Source organism: Hyaena hyaena, unplaced genomic scaffold (genome assembly GCF_003009895.1).
Source record: "Hyaena hyaena isolate Hyena2069 unplaced genomic scaffold, ASM300989v1 scaffold_98, whole genome shotgun sequence".
Lineage (NCBI taxonomy): Eukaryota > Metazoa > Chordata > Mammalia > Carnivora > Hyaenidae > Hyaena > Hyaena hyaena.
Genome location: NW_024080730.1, coordinates 3,596,320 through 3,615,567, shown reverse-complemented (window position 1 = coordinate 3,615,567; position 19,248 = coordinate 3,596,320). Strand labels below are relative to the sequence as shown.

The 19,248-nt window shown below is 56.6% G+C and overlaps 1 protein-coding gene across 4 annotated transcripts in view; it reads left to right on the top strand.

Moving 5' to 3' along the window:
* The window catches only part of KCNQ1 (potassium voltage-gated channel subfamily Q member 1), a 303,513-nt gene that overhangs the window by 218,732 nt on the left and 65,533 nt on the right, over positions 1-19,248 (top strand). For 2 of the 4 annotated variants that reach the window (XM_039235442.1, XM_039235441.1), the window contains exons 12-15: positions 9,768-9,843; positions 12,701-12,769; positions 13,268-13,314; positions 14,062-14,123. In XM_039235442.1, the coding sequence (XP_039091373.1) occupies positions 9,768-9,843; positions 12,701-12,769; positions 13,268-13,314; positions 14,062-14,123 (254 nt within the window). Of the gene's footprint in view, positions 1-9,767; positions 9,844-12,700; positions 12,796-13,267; positions 13,315-14,061; positions 14,124-19,248 lie in introns of all 4 variants that reach the window. The other 2 variants (XM_039235444.1, XM_039235443.1) reach the window with 1 other exon arrangement.

Sequence of the window (19,248 nt, the reverse complement as noted above, 5' to 3'; positions counted from 1 at the left end):
TGTGAGCACAGGCATGCAGGTGTGAGCACAGGTGTGGGCACAGGCGTACACAGGTGAGGTGTGAGCACAGGCGCGCAGGTGTGAGCCCAGGTGTGAGCACAGGCGCACACAGGTAAGCAGGCACGCAGATGTGAGCACAGGCGTGCAGGTGTGAGCACAGGAGAGCAGGCAAGCAGGTGAGCTCAGGGGTCACCAGGCCTGCATGCTGCTTAGCCCTGAGCTAAATAGAATCTGCTTCTTCCTGAGAACTTTATTCAGTTTTTTTTCTAAGTTTATTTATTTATTTATTTTGAGAGAGAGTGAGCGTGAGCAGGGAGGAGCAGAGAGAAATGGAGAGAGAGCGCAGTCCCTGCGCACTGTCAGCACAGAGCCGGACGTGGGGCTCAATCCCACAGGCCGCAAGATCATGACCTGAGCTGAAATCAAGAGTCCACCACTTAACCCCCTGAGCCACTCAGGCGCCCCCCTCCCTAAGAACTTTTAAAGCTGCTCATCTTTTTTTCAAATGTTTTATCTATTTTTGAGAGAGACAGAGAGACATATTGCGAGTGGGGGCGGGACAGAGAGAGAGGGAGACACAGAATCTGAAGAGGCTCCAGGCTCTGAGCTGTCAGCACAGAACCCGATGTGGGGCTCGAACCCCCAAATGGCGAGATCATGACCTGAGCCAGTCGGATGCGTCACTGACCGAGCCCCCCGGTGCCCCAGGCGCTGCTTGTCTTGAAAGCCTGGTTAGAAAACCGTGGTGTGATTTATTTATTATAAAGCTCACAGATCTGAAACGAACAGAGCACTTTCTTTCCACAAACGTAGACATGACCTGAAAACAGCCAGATCAGGACGCGACGTGTCTGTCCCGTGGGGGGCCCCCTCCCACCCCGTCCCAGGGAGCCCTGCCCCCTCCGGGAGCTCCCGGGTGCTCTGACTTCCCTCGCCGCGGCCAGCCCAGCCTGCTCGGAATCACGCGTTCCCGCTGCTGTGCGGCCGGCTCCCTTCTGCGGACACATTTCTGAGCCTCGTCCTGCGGCTGCGCCGTCACCCGTTCCTCCCGTCGTCGGGCGGTGCTGCGCCGTGTGGTGTCAGCCACTCGTTGTTCTGCGTCCCTGTAGGCGTACAACACCCTCCGATTATCTGGGCTCCCGCAAGCTGGCATCTGTCCCTTTGAGCTTTATTTACGGTGAACAAATCTGCCATCAACATTCCGACGCTGCCTTGCGGTGGACGCGTGCGCCGGTGTCTCCCGTGTGGATGCGGTGCACCCACGGCTGCTGCCAGGCACCTTCCGACGTGGGCACCCAGGCTCCCTGGCCACCCGCCCATCGCGCCACGTTGTCGCTGACGCCCGACACCTTGGTCTTTTTCATTCTGGCCACTTTAGCCAGTGCGTGTGAGCACCTCGTCTCGGCGTGGATGGCGCTTCCTTGGTGAGTCGTGGAGCTGAGCGCGGTCCACGGGCGCATCGACGTTGGACGCCTGCGTTGGTGAAGTGCCCGTTCAAATCTATTCATCTATTTTTTTTTTAATCGTGCAGTCTTTTCCTTATCGATTTGTAGGAATTCTCGATCTATTCTGGATACGAGTCCTTTACCAGGAAATGTCCTTCCCAGCCTGTAGAGTGTCTATCCGTTCTCTTCCTGATTTCTTTCCATACAAAGAATCCCTTACCTTTAAGAAAGCCCAAGTGGTCAAATATTTTGTCTTTTACAGTCAGTGCTTCTTGTGTTAAGTCTTGGCCTTTCCCAGCTGTATTCTGCTCTGTGTTCTCCGGCGTTGTGTTCGCCCTCCTGTTGAGGTGTCTGGCCTCCCTGGAATTACTTCTATAATTATAATGACTTCGTAGCACGAACCACAACTGCTTTTTCGTATGGATATCCACTTTGTCCCAGAGCCGCTTATTGAAAAGAACATTCTTTCCCCACTGGACTGAAACGGTGCCTTGGTTACGAGCCAAGTGATCGCATGTATGTGTTTATACCTCGGCACACTTCATGCTTTTCCGCTGAGATACTCGTCGATGGAATCTAAGGCCACCTTATTAACAGTGCCTCCGCCGATGCCCTGCGTTTGCCCCCGACGCTCAACAGTGAGGCTTGAATCCTCCGAGTTCATTGTCCCTCAAAACTGTCTTGTCTGCTCGTGCTTTTCCATAAATACTTTAGAATCTGCTTGAAATTTCCCCCCAAAAACATCAACAAATAAAAGCAGAGACTGATTGGAGTCACGTTGAATCTGTACCCCAAAATTAGCACCTTCCAGATACTGTATCTTCCAACTCGTAAACCTTGTTTCCTGAATTAATTCATGGCTTCTTTCCTGTTTTTCACTAATGTTTGGTACTTTTCAGTGGAGAGATCTCGCTCATCTCCGATAGATTGATTCTGGAGCATTTTATGGCTCTGGTGCAGCTGTAATTGGAATCTCTATTTTATTTTCTGACTGTTACTAGCATGTAGAAATACTATTGCTTTTTGCATGGTGTCCTTAAAACCAGTGCTCTTGCTAAATTCATTTGGCAATAGAATAGTTTGTCTGAAGATTCTGGAGACTTTTTTTTTTAATCTATGATTACATCATTTGCAAGTAATGATGGTTTTACTTTTTTTCCATCCTGTTATTCTGTCTTTCGTTTCCTTTTTCTTCCCTCGACGCACGGGCTGAGACTTTCAGGACAATGTCAAGTAGAAATGGTGACAGCGGACAGCCCTGCCTTGCCCCTTCTCTCAGAAGGAGGGTGTCTAATCTCACCGTGGAGTATGATGTTCGCTCTACTGGGTTTTGTCTGTTTCATGCGTGTATCTCTCCGTAACAGCTCTTTTCTGTGCCTGGTTTCCTCACAGTTGCATTTCTGACTCTGAATGCATCCTGAGATTTATCAAATGTTTCTCTGATCTTTTGAATCAACTGCATTATGCTATTCTGTTGATTTTATTCTGTGATTATGGAATAAATGTAATTTATTCTTACTCATTCTGTGGCCTATTCCATGAGTTGGATTTTAGATGCTAATGCAACCTTGGATAACTGGATTGAACTTCATCTAGCGTGTGTCTTTATAGACAGCGTTGGGTTCAGCTTCTTGCTCTTATGGGCAGGACATTTGCCCTACGTTTATGAGAGATGGATGGGCCTGTGATCTTCCTTCCGGGAAATATCCAGTCAGGTTTTGATACCAAGACTATGATGCTTGATAAAAATCCTCCAAAGGTTTTATATAAAACTGGTGTTATTTCTTACCTAAATGTTTAGAAGAATCTACTAGTAAAATCAACTAGACTTAAAGTTTGGGTTTTTTTTTAATTTTTAAAGTTTCTTTATTTTTGAGAGAGAGAGAGAAAGAGACAGAGTATAAGCAGAGGAGGGACAGAGAGAGAGGGAGACCAAAGCAGGTTCCAGGCTCTGAGCTGTCAGCACAGAGTCCAAAGCGGGGTTCAAATCCACGAACGGCGAGATCATGTCCTAAGCCAAAGTCGGACTCTTAACTGACTGAGCCACCCAGGGGCCCCTTGTTTGTTTATTTTCTGCAAAGGTCATTGAAATTCCAAATTTAACTTATGTAATTCATGTTGGGAAGTTTGAGGTTTTTACTTCTTCTTGCATCTGTTTTTATATATTATGTTTAAGGAATTGATACATTTTAACTAAGCTCTCAGAATTATTTTGTACAATACCCTCTGAGTAGTTTTTGACCCTCGAGGTCTATAAAGATGTTCAAGGTTTGATCCATTGGTGATTTGTGTCCCCACGCCCCCCAGTCACTCTTGCCAAAGGTTTGTCGATTTCATTAGTTTCTTTAGGGAATCAAAATTTGGCTTTGTTGATCTTTTAAATATAAGGTTCTTTTTTTATTTAATTGAGTTATACTCTGTATTATCTCTTTCTATCAACTTTCTTTGAGTTTAATTTTTTTTAACTTCTTAAAATAGAGGTCAGCCTCCCTCTTCTCGAATATGTACATTAAAGGTCATCAGCTATTTCGAAGGACTTATTTCATGGCACCTCAACCACTTATTTAGCTGTGAAATGTGGCATTTTTATCATTATTCTGATTCTTCCTAGATTTTTTATTTGATCTCATATCATTTCATTTCTAAAGCACTTAAGGATTTCTAGTTATCTTTTTCTTATTGATTGTAGCTTAATTTAATTATGGTCAGAGAACATACATATATGACTGAATTTTTTGAAATTGGTTAGAATTTCTTTTAAATCTCTGTGTATAATCTGTTTGGGTAAGTGTCCCATGCGCACTTGGAAAGCTTATGTTCTGTAATGTTTATTAGGTCATGTCACTATTCATGTTGTCCAAATTCATCTCTCTGTCGATGGTTTGACTGCTTTGGTTGCCAACGGAGGTGTATTCAAATCTTCCCCCATGATTGTACATGTTCTCTTTTATCTTTTAGTTCTGCCAGTTTTGCTTTATGTATTTTAAGATCACGTTTTTAGGTGCATACAGATTTAGAATGGATATCTTCTTACCAGAGTGACAACTTTTAAAATTACAAACTATCTTTATCTCTGGTTATATTTAAAGTTTTCTTTGTGTGATACAGTTTACCCATACCAGCTCCCTTTTGACTATACCGTGATATATCTTATTCTATCCTTTTGCTATCAACCTTCCTATGTCATTATAATTTTATCCCTGTCTGCCAGTGTTGGTCCCTTAACTGGAATGCTTTGTCCCCTTGCAGTGCACACACTCCGCTACCTTCTACTCATCCCCCCTTTGTCCCATCACTTCTTTCTTATCTCCTTCCCCCTTCTTCTGAATTAATCAAATATTGATACTATTTAATTTTTATTCTCTGTTAGCTTGTTGCATTTACATACTTTCATTATTCCATAAGTGGTTGACATCTTGACTCATTAGGGTTGACCTCAGATTAGCACTTTTACCATTTCCCTGACAGCACAAGGTGCTCACAACTGTGTGACTCCATTAATACCCTCTGCCTTTTATGCTATTTTTATCATGCATTTCAGCTATGCATATACAGATACATGTGTGTATACCATTTTTAAGTGCATGCAGTTTTAGGATTGATATCTCTCTATCAAATTGACCTTTTTTTTGAATTATGAAATATCCCTCTTTGTCTCAAGTGATGTTTAGGGGCACCTGGGTGGCATAGCCGGTTGAGCATCCAACTTCGGCTCAGGTCATGATCTCACAGTTTGTGGGTTCGAGCCCCGTGTCGGGCTCTGTGCTGACAGCTCAGAGCCTGGAGCTGCTTCAGATTCTGTGTCCCCCTCTCTCTCTGACCCTCCCCTGCTCATGCTGTCTCTCTCTCTCGGAAATAAAACATAAAAAAAAATTTTAAACTTCATGAAGCATTACTATTTAAGTGAATACAAATTTAAACTTTCTCATAAATCTGCCCTTTTTGGTGTCCTTAATTCTTTTCTGTATTCCCGTGCCTCCTCCTGGGATCAGTTTGCTCTGCCCAGGGAGTCCCCCAAGTCATTCTTCCAGTGTGGGTCTCCTAGCAGTGAATTCTCTTGGTTTTGGTTTTGGTTTTGGTTTCTTTTTTCTTTTTCTTTTTGGTAGTAAAATATACATAACATAACAATGTGGCATCTTATCCATTTTTGTGTACAGCTGAGGGGCACTGAGCGCATTCACATGTCATGCAGCCGCCCCCACCATCCGTCTCTAGGACTTTTTCATCGTGTGAAACGGAAACTCTACCCCCATTAAACACTAACTGTCCATCCATCTCCTGCAGCACCTGGATTCCACCATCCTGCTCTATGAATCTGACTCCCCTAGGGACCTCTCTGAGTAGAATCCTACACTTACTTTACTTTTATCTTCATATATTTTTAATTTTTTAGAATGTTTATTTTTAAGAGAGAGACAGACAGACAAAATGTGAGAGGGGAGGGGCAGAGAGAGAAGGAAATAGAAGCCAAAGCAGCTCCAGACTCAGAGCTGTCAGCACAGAGCCCGACGCGAAGCTCAAACCCACGAGCCGTGAGCTCATGACCTGAGCCAAAATTGGACACTTAACACCCAGGCACCCCAACTTTCGTCTTCATTTTTTTTTAATTTTTTTTTGAAGTTTTATTTATTTCTAGGAGAGAGAGAGAGAGAGACAGCGTGAGCAGGGGAGGGTCAGAGAGAGAGGGAGTCGCAGACTGAAACAGGCTCCAGGCTCCAAGCTGGCAGTCAGCACAGAGCCCGACGCGGGGCCTGAACCCACGAACCGCGAGATCATGACCTAAGCGAAAGTCGGACGCTTAACCGACTAAGCCACCCAGGCGCCCCTCCATTTTCTGTTTTATGTCCTTTCTCTGATCAGACGCTAAATTACCTGTGAGTTCCACTTGCTTACCACGGGGCCTGAACCAAGTAGGTGCTGAATGAGTTTGCATGATTAAATTTCCAAAGAGCCAAAGGGAAAAGAGGGGGGAAAATAGATGTCTTTTATCAACTGAAGTTCCCCCATNTGACGCGGGGCTCAAACCCACGAACCGCAAGATCATGACCCAAGCGAAAGTCAGACGCTCAACCGACTAAGCCCCTCGTCTTCATTTTTAAGGGCCTATTTGACGGGTCTAGAATGCTTCCTTGAGCACCTTAAAGATGTCAACTGACTTTCATCCTTTCTGTTGAAAAGCCAGTCATCAGGATAACACGTCACCGTCCCCATTCCCTCCGTCACTGCTCCTGCGTCTCGGCAACATTACTCTGATAAGCCCAGGGATCTAAGGAGCTGTCTGAATCTGCGGACTGATGTGTTCCATCGTTTCTGGAAAATTCTCAGCCACTGAGTCTCCACTTGTCTCCTCTCCTCCTGGGATTCCATGTGTATAAGGACTTTTAACTATATGTGCCTTGTGGTAATTTGTGTGTGTGTGTTTAATTCTGTTGTGTCTCCAAGCTCCCACCTGCCGTCCCCCCTCCGGTTCTCGCACGACCCCCCATTATAGGCTCATCTGTCGCACTCTTCCTTTCCATCATTGTGCTGTCTGTTCTAGAATTTCCGTTGTATTACTTTTAGTGCAGATTTTATTTCTCTGGTGAAATTCTCCATCTATCTTCTTGAACCCGTGAGTCATGGTTACTTTTTTTTTTTTTTAAGTTTCTTTCTTTATTTTGAGAGAGAGACAGAGTGCGTGCATGTGTGTACAAGCAGGGGAGGGGCAGAGAGAGGAGGAGAGAGAGAACCCCATGCAGTCTCCTCACTGGCAGCGCAGAGCCTGACTCCGGGCTCGATCCCACAAATGGTGAGATCATGACCTGAACCAAGACCGGAGTCAGACACTTAACCGACTGAGCCCCCCGGGTGCCTCTACCGTGGTTACTTTAAAGTCTGTATCTAAGAGCTCCGAAGCAAACCAGAGGAGTCTGTTTGCGCGTGCGTCTGTGCGTCAGCATTTCGGGCTGCTCACCCGGGGGCGTCTCCCCTGGGCTCACGCAAGCACAGCTGGGCGGGACTGGGTGGTCTCCGCAGCCGCACGCGTGTGGAGCTGCCCAGCCGTCAGCCCGGGTGGTTCCCCTCTGAGCGAGGCTGCTGACCCGTCCGTGGGGCAGCAGCCTTCTGATGGGATGACAGTGGCAGCTGCGAGGTCTCGAGATCACGGCTCAGACTCCCGGTCCGCGTCCGCTGTGGGAGACCTCCCGTCTTGCCTGGGAGAACGGCAAGGTCTCTCCCTGTTTCCAGTCCACACCAGGCTGTCCTCAGGCCATATCTTTACATTCCTCCAGCACAAGGTTCACTCACCCCTGCAGGACACGTCAGAGTCTCATCTGATCCGCGGCGGCATCAGGTCTAGGCCTGGCATCTTAGCATCTGCCGTCGTGTCCTTGCCTGCATCCAGTGTCTGGTCCCCAAGCCAGCACCACGTGTTTGAGGGTCTTGGGGAGCCCGGGGAGCTCAGCTGGCAGAGCGTCTGGCTCTTGATTTCAGCTCAGGTCATGATCCCAGGGTCGTGGGATCCAGCCCCGCGTCGGGCCCTGCACAGAGCGTGGAGCCTGCTTGGGATTCTCTCTCCCTCCATCCCCCCAGCCCGCTTGTGCACACTTGCTCGCTCTGTCTCTCTCTCTGTCTCTCAAAATAATAAATAAGTAAAATAAATACAAAATTAAAATTACAAAAAGACCACAACCCGCTTTCTTGCTCACAACTCTGTGGCTCAGCAGCTTGGGGTCCGCTGGCTTCGTGTACGTGTTGGCGCAGCTGCGGCCTTCCGGCGGCTTTCCACGCTGGTGGGTCGGGGCCGTCTGTTGCCCGATGCTGGCTCTGGGCTGGGGCGCCTCCGCTCCCCTCCGCGCGGCCCCTCCGGCCCCACGGCCCCACGGCCACACCCCAGGAGCACGTCAGCTGCCCACGGTGTGACCTCCCAACACTCTTTGTCAGAGCAAGCGCCAGGCTCACCCAGATCCGCGGTGGGAAAAGCAGCGCTGTCTCTTGATGGAGGAGCTCCGTGTATTTAAGGCATCGAAATCTGCCACATCTCTAGAGCTGTTTCTGGAGTCTGTTTTATCCTTTGGTTTCCAGTCTTCTGAGTGTGAGAAACTGTGTAAAGGCTCCGTGACATTATCTCCCTGCAGATAATTTGGTCTTCCTCTGGTGCGGATGAGGCACAGAGCAGGGCACTTTCCTCCAGGAAGAGGTGGAAGCGACTTGAGGCTATAGGGGTCTCAGCTGAAAGCCTGGGGTGTCCCCAGGGCCCCATGTCCTTGGCAGACCCTGAACTCATGCTCCTCTCACCAGTGACATGAGTCACAAGTCATCTGCTCAGCGTTTTACCCTCGTCGAATCTTACCCGACGCCTGTGCAGCTTAATCACAAAGGATTCAAGGGGACATCACGTGAAGGGGGCTCACGGCTCAGGGGCTCCTGTCCCCTCAATTCCTGGATGTCTTTGTGGCCCTGGACTTCCCTGTCTGCCTCCCCAGCCCGACGAGCCCTGACTCTGCGCTACACGCAGGAGTGCTCAGAGGAAGAGGGCGTGCCACCGCACACACGGCCCGACTGGCCAGTCTCTCTTCCGGGATCTCAGCCCCTCGCGTCGCTGCGTCGCCCCAAAGCCGTCGCCCCGCCGCGCTGGCGTTCCCTCCTTCCTCTCCCGCGTGTTGCCGGCAGAGGCTGGCTCACGTGCAGGCTGCGTGACCGGAGCCTCCCTTCTTCCATGCGGGTGTATCTCCTCTTAGACGCCTCTCTGTGCACATCGTCAGCCGTGTTTCTGGAAGGTTCTTTGTTTCTTAGGGACTTTAGCAAGGAGACAATACAACCCTGACACCGTGGCTCAGGCCGTGACCGTCTCTGGCCGGCTAATCCTGCAGCCCTTACATCTTCCAGGTGCGTGCGCAGGTGTGGCAACATGGAATATTCCAGCCGAATGGGCCTTTGGGCACCCTCTGTTGGTACTCCCTCCCCATTATACTGGTGAGGAGCCTGAAGGCCCAGGGGTGGAAAGAAGCTTCTGTGATTCTGCTGTGAGTTAGGGGCCCAGCCCGTGTGAACCCAGGACCCTGACTCCCGCTCTGTTCCCAGGCCACAGACAAGGCAAGGTCCCCCTGGGATCATCCTGCTCGTCAAAAGCTCCTTGCCTGTGGCCTGCCCTCCTCCCTTACTGAATGTAGCCTTGAAGCCCTCCATCCCTTGGGGTTGAACCTCCTCTGTGTTTCTGGAAGGGCCCCGCCCACACACAGCAGGAGGCACTTGGGAAGGCGCCAAGCCTCTGAGGGTGCCGGGCACGGGATGACCGTCACGGGGTGGGGACCGCTCATGCCTCCTCTCCTTCCTCTGCCACAGGCTGCGGGAGCACCATCGGGCCACCATCAAGGTCATTCGGCGCATGCAGTACTTTGTGGCCAAGAAGAAATTCCAGGTGAGGCCTGCACTGAGCCCCCCTGCCCTTGGCCAGCCCCAGAAGCCCCTCGCCCACCCCCGGCCAAGGCTACAAGGCCTCCACAGCCCGCCACCCCCTAGGCCTGACTGACCCTTCACCCATCAGACACCCTGAAACAGCATCGTTACCCATCCCTAAGACGGCAAGCCCCTGGCAGGACCCTGCCCTGAGGTCCAGCCCAGAGCCGGATGCACAGCCCGCCCTCCCCTAGATGACTGACAGACGATGGGAGTGACATTCAGCGTGCCATGGGCCACAGACGTGGCTGGTGGCCCCCGGCCCACCTCGCTGGCTCGCCGATAAGTGCCCGGTGGGCCGCCCTGGGTCTGGCCAGAGGAGCCAGAGCCTCTCAGGCCTTCGAGTTTGCCTTGAACTCCGTGTCCACCGCCGGTGGTCTGGGCGGCCCTGCATTACCTCGGCTCATCTCAGGCTCTGGCCACTGCCGCCGGAGGAAATTAGCTCTGGAGAGAAAGCTGAGATGATTCCTCCAGCCCGGCCCCAGGCAGCCCCTTGACAGAGGCCTGTAGGAGTGGACCAGACCCCGGGGGGCTCCTCTGTACTCGGTTAAATCTTGGAGGGAGGGCCTGGGGCCCCGCGGGGCCACGTGTCCTGGGTCTCAGCCGGGCGTCACTGGCCCTTCTGTGGTCTACGCGCCGAGCAAGGTGAGGTTGGGGGCGGGGGGGGGCTGCTCAGCAGCCTTTCCCCAGAGCCATGCCCAGACACCCCCCCCCCACAGACGCAGACACCCCTGCACTCACTCTTGCACTCTCACGCCTGCCCAGAGGCACCTTAGTGCACACCGAAGGTCCACACCCACTCAGGTGCCCAGGTTCACCTACAGGCCACCGTCCACGACCTCCCGCCTATCCGGCAGCCCAGCACGGGGAGGGGCTCAGGCCCGCACCACCTTGAACCCTGAGGCCGGCCAGGGCCCCAGCCTGCCCCAACCTCACAGCCTGCCCGCAAGGGCTACAGGCTTCGCAAAACCCCTTGGCCCACAGCAGGCCGTCCTGACTCCGGGCCGCCTTCCGTGCGCACCGAGAGCTCAGGCTCTCCCAGAGGGAGAAGCCGATACCAACATTCCCATCTTGCAGGAGGGACGGTCGGGAGTCAGCATCCCCCATTTTACAGAAGGAAAAACCGAGATCTGGGGACATGAGCAAGAGCCTGTACCCAAGTGCTGTTTTTACGACCGTCACTCAGCTCAGCGTGGGGAGGCTCTGGTCACATCCTGGGCCCGACCCTTCGGTCTCATGACAGGCCTGGCACGTGCCCACAGGCTGATGCAGGTGGTCCTGGGGCCCAGCAGGGGCCCCAAGGGTGGCAAGTCCTGTTGGGGACACAGCTATGGTTTGGGGATGATCAGGGCAATCCCACCCCCCCATCTGAGTGTCCTGATTCAGGGACGCTATGAGGGCCCCACGTGGTAGATCATGGTGGGGCATAGGAACCCCCTGGGCCCCTGGAGTCCCGTCCCTGGGAGGGTGAAGGCTGGTTGCAGGGACACTGCCAAGTTGCCCGTGTGGAGCACCGGCCCCCGGGCACGTCGGGGCGGCCCCGTCCTTCTGGGAAAGTAGGGGTAGCCACACCCTCAGACTAGGCGGCCCCAGTCTTGGGGGGAGACACCCCAAGGAGGGGAGGCCTCAGGTAGGCAGGGGGTACACGTCCCCAGGGGCCCCCAGGCTGGGAGCCGGCCCTGACACCAGGTGGGGCACCTCAGCCCCATCCCTTCTTGGCCTCTGACCCGGGCAGGCCTGCTGCACCGAGCTGTTCGGTTTGCCACCCAGGCCTGTGCCCCCCTCAGCAAGAGGCAGCACCCCCAAACTCACGGGGTGAGCTAACACGGACGCTTCAGTGCTAATGAAGACCCTGGGCCCAAGCCGACCTGGTATCCCCGCCGCCCCTTGGGTAGAGGCTTCTGTGTCCCCATGCGGCTCCTGCTGGCTTGTGTGGGTGAGGGGCCTTCAGGGCCATCGAACCCCCTCCAGCCGGCCTGCTGCTTCCTGGGGGGACCCTGGCCCACAGGCTCCTGGGAACAGGGCCATAGACGTGGCTTGAGGTTCCGCTGGCATCGCAAGAAGCCTCGTTCTCTGTTGTGGTTTCTGGTAACTTCACCTGAACTCCGAGTGCATTTATGAGCTCAGAGCTGGTGCCCCACCAGGGGGGGCCTCGGGGTCGGCTGCCCTGCCCTATGCAGCCCCAGGCCTGCCGTGCGGGCACCCCCTCCGCCCTGCGCGGCCCCAGGGCAGCCGTGCGGGCACCCCCTCCGCCCTGCGCGGCCCCAGGCCTGCCGTGCGGGCACCGCCTCCGCCCTGTGGCCTCAGAGCCCCGGCAGGCAGCCTGTCCCAGAGAGCAGGAGCGGCAGGCTGAGGCTGTGACCTGAAGCCACCCCCACCTGCCTGTGGAGACTACCTGGGAAGAGGGCAGGGTGGGCCACTCCCTCACCTGGGGACGTGGGCGCACCTGTTGGCAAGTGTCCAGGCTCAGCTCAGGGCCTTGGGAGACAGTGGCTGCCCAGAGCCATGTCCCTCCCAGCCCATCAGCTGGACCAGCTCTTTCTGAGAACAGGGGCTGGTGACCTGGAAAGGGAGAGCAGAGGCCCCTGTGGTGAATGGGTGGAAAGCTAAGGCCCAGAGAGGCCAAGCAGCCGGCCCAGGATCACCCGGCCCTGGCAACCGAGACGGGAGTGGCCAAGCCTCTGGGCATGGCGCTGGGCCAGCGCTGGCCTGTCACACCCCAATGGCAACCTCCTCACACCCTCAAGAGGCCCCTAGAGGCAAGCGGCCTCCCAGTGCGCTGAGTGCGGGCCCCGGGGTGACCGTCTCTCTGCCCGCAGCAAGCTCGGAAGCCCTACGACGTGCGGGATGTCATCGAGCAGTACTCCCAGGGGCACCTCAACCTCATGGTGCGCATCAAAGAGCTGCAGAGAAGGTGGGCGGATGGCGGGCGGGTGGGCTGCTGCTGAGCTCGCAGGACAGGGCGGGGGGGCAGGGTCCCCTCCCGCACCAGCCTGGTGCCCCAGCTCCACAGCCCCCACGGCGCCGGCCTGGGGACCCTGGGCAGCCCGCCCCACCCCCCCACCCACCCCACATGCCTCCTCCTCTCCCCCCACCCAGCACCATGGCTAACACGCTGGAGGGGTCCGGGCAGCCTGGCCTCCCTCTGGAAGGGCCTGCTCACAGGACGGCCCCTCTGAGCGTGGCTGCCCGGGGAGTGCATCTAAGGGACTGCCCCGCCCCTGTCCCCACCTCTGAGCCCCTACCCGCACCCCCCATAGTAGGACAGCCTCTGGGGCCTGGAAAGCCCCCGGCAGGTTTGCGGGTGCCCCCAGGAGGGGTGGGCGGTGAGTGCACCTGTGATGCCCAGGCGGAGCGTGAGCTGATGTCTGTCTGCCCCCCCTCAGGCTGGACCAGTCCATCGGGAAGCCCTCCCTCTTCATCTCTGTCTCAGGTGGGTTTCCGCATCCAGACACCCTGGGCGGGGTGGCCACGCCCTCACTGCCTCTCCCCACCAGAACGGGCCACCAGGGCCTCGAGGTACGGGACACTCAGCACAGGGACCCGGGGGACCCGACCCGGAGCCAGGTGCCCCCTACGCGCTCTACCAAGGACTTTCCAGTTAGTGCAGGAAACCACGTGGATCCCTTCCAATGGCAGGCCCTTCTAGGCCCTCAGTCTGGACGAGGCGGCTGCGGCCCGGGGCGGGGGCACAGAAGGTACCGGTTGGGGCCCGGCCACCACACAAAAGCAAATACAGCACTGAAGCGAGTCCAAAGGATTTTAGGGTTTTCTGGCGCACGTGGAAGTCACGTTCACACCACATTGTAGCCCTACTGTGTGCAGATCTGTCTGGAGACCAGTGTGCTGCCTTAACTCAAAGAACTCTGTTGCCAGTGAGGGCGGACTGTCCTCTGGGCTCTCGGCGAGTCCCTCACTGATGACAGATCACCACAACCAAAACGGATGTTAAGAATAATGAAAAAGTTTGAAATATGGCGAGGGTGACCGAGAGGTGGGGGTGCCTGGGTGGGCGTAGACCCTACGAGGTGGCGGGCCACGGGCCTCCCTGCCCGGCCCAGCCCTCTGCGGCTCCCACGGAGACGTCCTCGCAGGCGCGGGCACCGCGCCCTCGCCCCCCTGCTCTGCAGGCCCTGCCCCGACGCCAGCACACACCCTGACCCTGTGCTCTGCCCCACAGAGAAGAGCAAGGACCGAGGCAGCAACACGATCGGGGCCCGCCTCAACCGGGTGGAAGACAAGGTAGGCGTGAGGCCCGGCCCACGTTGGCCCTGATGGCCACCGCCCTGGGGCCGGCACCGGCATCCGTCCTGAGCTGGCATGCGGCACCCCAGTGGCGCTGGGGGTCTGCGGGCCTCCCCACCTCCCCGTCCTGTGCTCCCTGCGGTCCCCGCGGCACCGGGAGCTCCCCGAGATCGGGCTCACGTGCACTCCCCCGGAGGCAGCTGGGCGTCGGACCCCTGGGACCCAGTCCGGAGCCCTCTGGCCAAGTGGCATCTTTACTGACCAGTGGCCACGGGCCCCGGGCAGTGCCGTCTCCGCCCGCCCGCGTGCACTTGGGAACGTCAGGGGTGCTGACTGTGGCACAAAGGTGCGTCATCGTGCGTGGACGGGGGGAGGGACTGCGTGCTCAGGGACCCCCGCTGTAGGGTTGTGACCGAGATGGTGGCGGTGCCGGCCAAGGCCCTGCTGGGCATCCAGGTGGGACAGCAGCCTGGGGCCCCGATTCCGTGCCGCAAACCCGTGCGCCCTCTGCCCCAGGCATGGGCCCCATGGTCCCCAGGATGCCCCCACCCCCAGCAGGCCTGTGGGCCTCTCAGCCCGGGAGCCTCTCCCCAGGGTGTCCTGGGGGCCGAGGGGGGCCCTGAGGAGTGGGAGGGCCTTCCTCGGGCTCAGGCCCGCCCCCTGAAGCCTCTGTGGTCTGGAGCACGCCGTTATCTCGCCCCACAGCTAGTCCGTCTACTCGGGCTTTATCTGAAAGTAGCTGGGAGGCTAAAAATAGAGGAATTTCGGTTGGGCAGGGTCTGTTCTGCTGCTCGGTTTCCCCGGCAACGCTGGGCTCTGGCCCGTTTCCATCCCCGCTGCAGCTGAGGGGGCGGGCAGGGGCGCCGGTCCGCAGCGCCGCCGTCTCCCCACCTGCGCCATCTGCCCCTGGCCCCGGCTGGCAGCGGGGCCGCGACGCAGTGTGGGACCGGGCGGGGCCGGGGGGCGCCGTCCAGGTGCCCATGGAGGCCCTCGCTTCGGGCCTGGCCAGCTGACCAGCCTGCCCCTGCCGGAGGGCCCACGGGCTGGCGGTGGGCTGGCACCTGGCCTGTTCTCGCAGATGGCCCGGTGGTAGATGCCCCTGCCCAGCAGGAGGGACCAGGGGAGGTCACATCACCAGGCCAACAGGCGGCGGGTGTCAGAGGCCCAGGGAGCCTGGGCTCCGCCGCTGCAGTGAGCAGGTATATCCTCGGCACTCGCTCTTCTTTGTGCGCGGGGCCGGGGGCTCGGAGCTGGCGCTCCCTTCTAGAAGCAGCTGGTGGCCACACTCGGCACAGCCGGCCAGGCACCTGCAGGGGAGCTCTAGACATCCAGGGAGCGGAGCTGGAGCGGCGAATAGACCCAGGCCCCCTCCTCCCCCTCCGCACCAGCCCTCCACCCTGGCCCGCACTGCTGGCAGGACTCGTGGCGGCCGGGGTGCACGAGCCCTCCTGCCCCCCTGCGGCCCGGGGCGTGGCCTCTGTTCCGCCAGCTTCCAGATGCGCTTGCCTCTCTCCTTGGCCCCCTGCCCTGCCGTCCTGGGACTTTCTTACAGCTCTGCCCGCACTTCTCAAGACAGGCCACCCCTCTAAACTCAGACGAGAGCCTGCTGTCCCTGGGGGGTGACCGTGGCAGGAGACAGGGCCCCCTCCCCAGCCTGGGGTCACCACATCCAGTGGCCCGCGGGGGTCTGAGAACCGGGACGCGGAATCTTGGGTGGCCAAGGTCAGTGCGGTGGGCCGAGGTGGGGCCAGCGCTGGCCTTGGGGATACGGAATTACATGCCCACATTTCTTCAGATCTGAGCACCAAAGGGAAGTGTTTTCCGGAGTCCCTGATCCCTGGGGACGAGGTTTGAGAACAAGACACCCAGTGGCCTCGGCACCCAGGAGAGGGGCTGTGGCTGGGCAGTAGGGACTCCGGGACATTAGGGAGACCGGTTCTGTGCCGTGGGGAACTGGCTCGGGCGGAGAGGGGGACCCATCTGCTCGGGTCTCCGAGGCACTGAGCAGGCCCGTGCTCCTGGCCCCACGTCAGCCCCCACTGGCTCCCTCAAGGCTCTGCAAGCCACCGCTCGGCCTCCCCGCCCTCCCCTGCCCAGCCCTGCCCCCTTGGGGACAGGCCCTGGGAAAGGGCCTCGCCAGGTCCAGAGGGCACAGCGGCACGTCCCGGGCCCCATGTTATCAGTTATCACTGGGCCCATCGGGACCATAAGCAACCCGAGCAGCCCTGCTGACGGCGGGAAGCGGGGGCAGGAAGTCCAACAGCCGCCGGCCCTCGGAGGCCCCGCAGGCCTGGGCAGTGCCAGCCAGGCGGCAAGCCGGCCACGGCCCAGGGCCTTCCCTAACCCCCCCTAACCCAGTGCCCCCAGCCCAGGCGGGCGGCTTGAAGCGGGGGAGGGGCACCGGGCTGTATAGCAGCTGCCCCCACACCGTTCTCAGGATCAGATCAGTTCCGAGGACCAGGGTCTGGTGTGTCCGCTTGCAGGGAAAGCTAACTCAGCTTGTCCAGGGGGACTCGATTTCCCTGCAAAGAGCCCCCTTTCCTTACGTCCAGGCCAGGGGGCCACGTGGGACAGAAGGGCCCCTGCCCTCGCCACTCGCCGGGGTCCTCACCCAGCTCAAGCACGGCAGTGGAGGCTTGCCCCCACTCAGAGCGCCCCTCCCACCCGTTCCTGGGGTGCCTTGCACCCTGATCCTGCCCGCGGCTGGTGAGCATCCCCACCCACGGCCTCTGCCCCCACAGGCCTCCCCCCACACAACTCCCCTCGGCCTCCCTTTCATAGCGAAAGGAAGCAGTGTGAACCGCTCTGCACGCCTCTGCCGCCCTGTACTGTCTCAGTCTGTCTGTATTCTGGAAAGGACTTGTATTTGCCCAAGTCAGTCCTTTCTTCCAGGAGGGGGAAACTGAGGCCCGGAGGGGTTGAGCAGTGGCCCAGGGTCACCCATCTGGTTAGGTGGAGAGCCGGACCCAGCGGAGGGCACGGAGGGGTGGGGGAGCGGAGGTGCCGAGATGGAGGACACCAGAAGGTGCTTCGTGGACACAAAAATATGATGCGTCTGTTGGACCAGAGGCCAGGCATCGGTGCGGGGGGCCGGGGAGGCGGGGGCAGGGACGGGGAGTGAAGGGCAAGCAAGGCCCACAGGCCGAGCCGCCCTGGGGAACGGCACAGACTCAGACAGAGGGGCCTGGCCAGGCCCTGGGACGGGAGTCCTGAGAACACGGCCCCTGCCCGGCCCGCGGCCCCTGCCCCCCGGCCCCTGCCTGGCCCCCGGCCCCTGCCCGGCCCCTGGCCCTTCCAGGGCTGCTCAGAAGACAGGCGTCCCCTTGGCTCCCCGGGGACCCCGTGGGGAAGACTTCTCCAGCCTTCCTCCCCGTGTGTATTCTTAGCTCGGGCTCCGGTCCTGCTACGCTGTTATGTTGAGCCCTGTTTATTTTGCAAGCTCAGCTCATACTGCTTTTGCTGATATGAGGAGCACAGTGGGCTGGGGCCCCGAGGATTTCTTTCTTCTCTGTGTTTGCCGGAAATGTTCATGGCTTAAAACCGGGAGGGCCTGGGTTTGCAGGCCCCAGTTCAGAGGGTGTGGGTGGGAAGGGGCCCCCCACCACCTGACCCTCCCTCCCCAGCCTCCCATCCCAGAACCCCGGCCAGGCACACCTTTCTCCCGGACACAAACGCGCCCCCTCAGCCCAGGAAGCCCCCCACCGCAGCTGCCCTGGCCCTCTCTGCTGAGCACACCCTTGCCCTCCCCTCGGATCAGATAAGCCCAGTTACCCAGGCCTTGACGTCTGCACCAGACTCTGCTCCCGGTGCTCTCTGGCCTGGCCCCCCAGCGTCCAGCTGCCCTGAGGCCCCATCACCCCAGCAGCCCCTTCCCGCTCACCTGCTGCGCCCCACGGCCTCCCTGCTGGGTCCAGGTGTTCGTCCTCTCCCACGAGGTGATTGTCCAGCGGCCGTTTGATCTCCGGCCTCGCCCCGCCCCCACCAGCCCTCCACGTTGTGCGATATTTCCCACACGTGGCGGAAACACGCTTGCTAGTATTTTCTTCAGGATTCTTGCATTGACGCTTATGTGCAAGATACATACACAACCTCATTTTCCCTTGCTTATGCTGGCTTCAACAGGTTTGGGCATCAAATTTACGTGAGCCTCACTGAATGCGTTGGGAAGCGTTCCCTGTTTTCCTGTATTCTAGAATATTCTATATAGAACTAAGGGGTCTTTTTTTCTCCCTTGAATGTCTGGTGACATTTAAAGGTAAAGCCATCCAGGCCCGGGGCTCCAAGTCAGTGGCCTCGACGGCTATGGGATGCGGGTTTTCTATGTCTTCTGGTGTCAGTTCTGTTGCCTCATACATTCTAGAAATTTGTACATTTATTTTCCGTTTTCCAATTTACTGGCGTTCTCATTTCATTTTTCTAATGTTTATTTATTTATTTTGAGAGACAGAGAGTGAGTGGGGGAGGAGCAGAGAGAGAGAGAGAGAGAGAGAGAGAGAGAGAATCCCAAGCAGGCTCCATGCTGGCAGCACAGAGCCCAACACGGGGCTCAAATTCATGAACCATGAGAACATGATCTGAGCCTAAATCAAGAGTCGTAAGCTTGACCGAATGAGCCCCCCAGGCGCTCCCGACATTATCATCCTCACGTCCATATCCTCAGTAACTAGACACCTTTCTTAATTGCCAGCGTTGTTTATTTGCGCCTTTGCTTTTTTCCCTATTGTTCGAGCTTGCCAGCTATTTGTCAATATTAAATTCATTACTTTTTAAAAAAATTTTTGTTAATGTTTTATTTATTTCTGAGAGAGAGAGAGGCAGCATGAGCAAGGGAGGGTCAAAGAGTGAGGGAGACACAGAATCCAAAGCAGACTCCAGGCTCTGAGCTGTCAGCACAGAGCCCGACACGGGGCTCGAACCCACGAACTGTGAGATCATGACCTGAGCCAAAGTCGGACGCTTAACCGACTGAGCCCTCCAGGCGCCCCTTAAATTCATTAATATTAACGAAAAAAAATTAAAAATCTTTTGGCTTTCTTGATTCTCACTATTTTAGGTTTCTATTTTGTTTCATTTGCTTCTCTTTGTTTTCTTCCTTCTTTTTACGTGGCTTTAACATATAGCT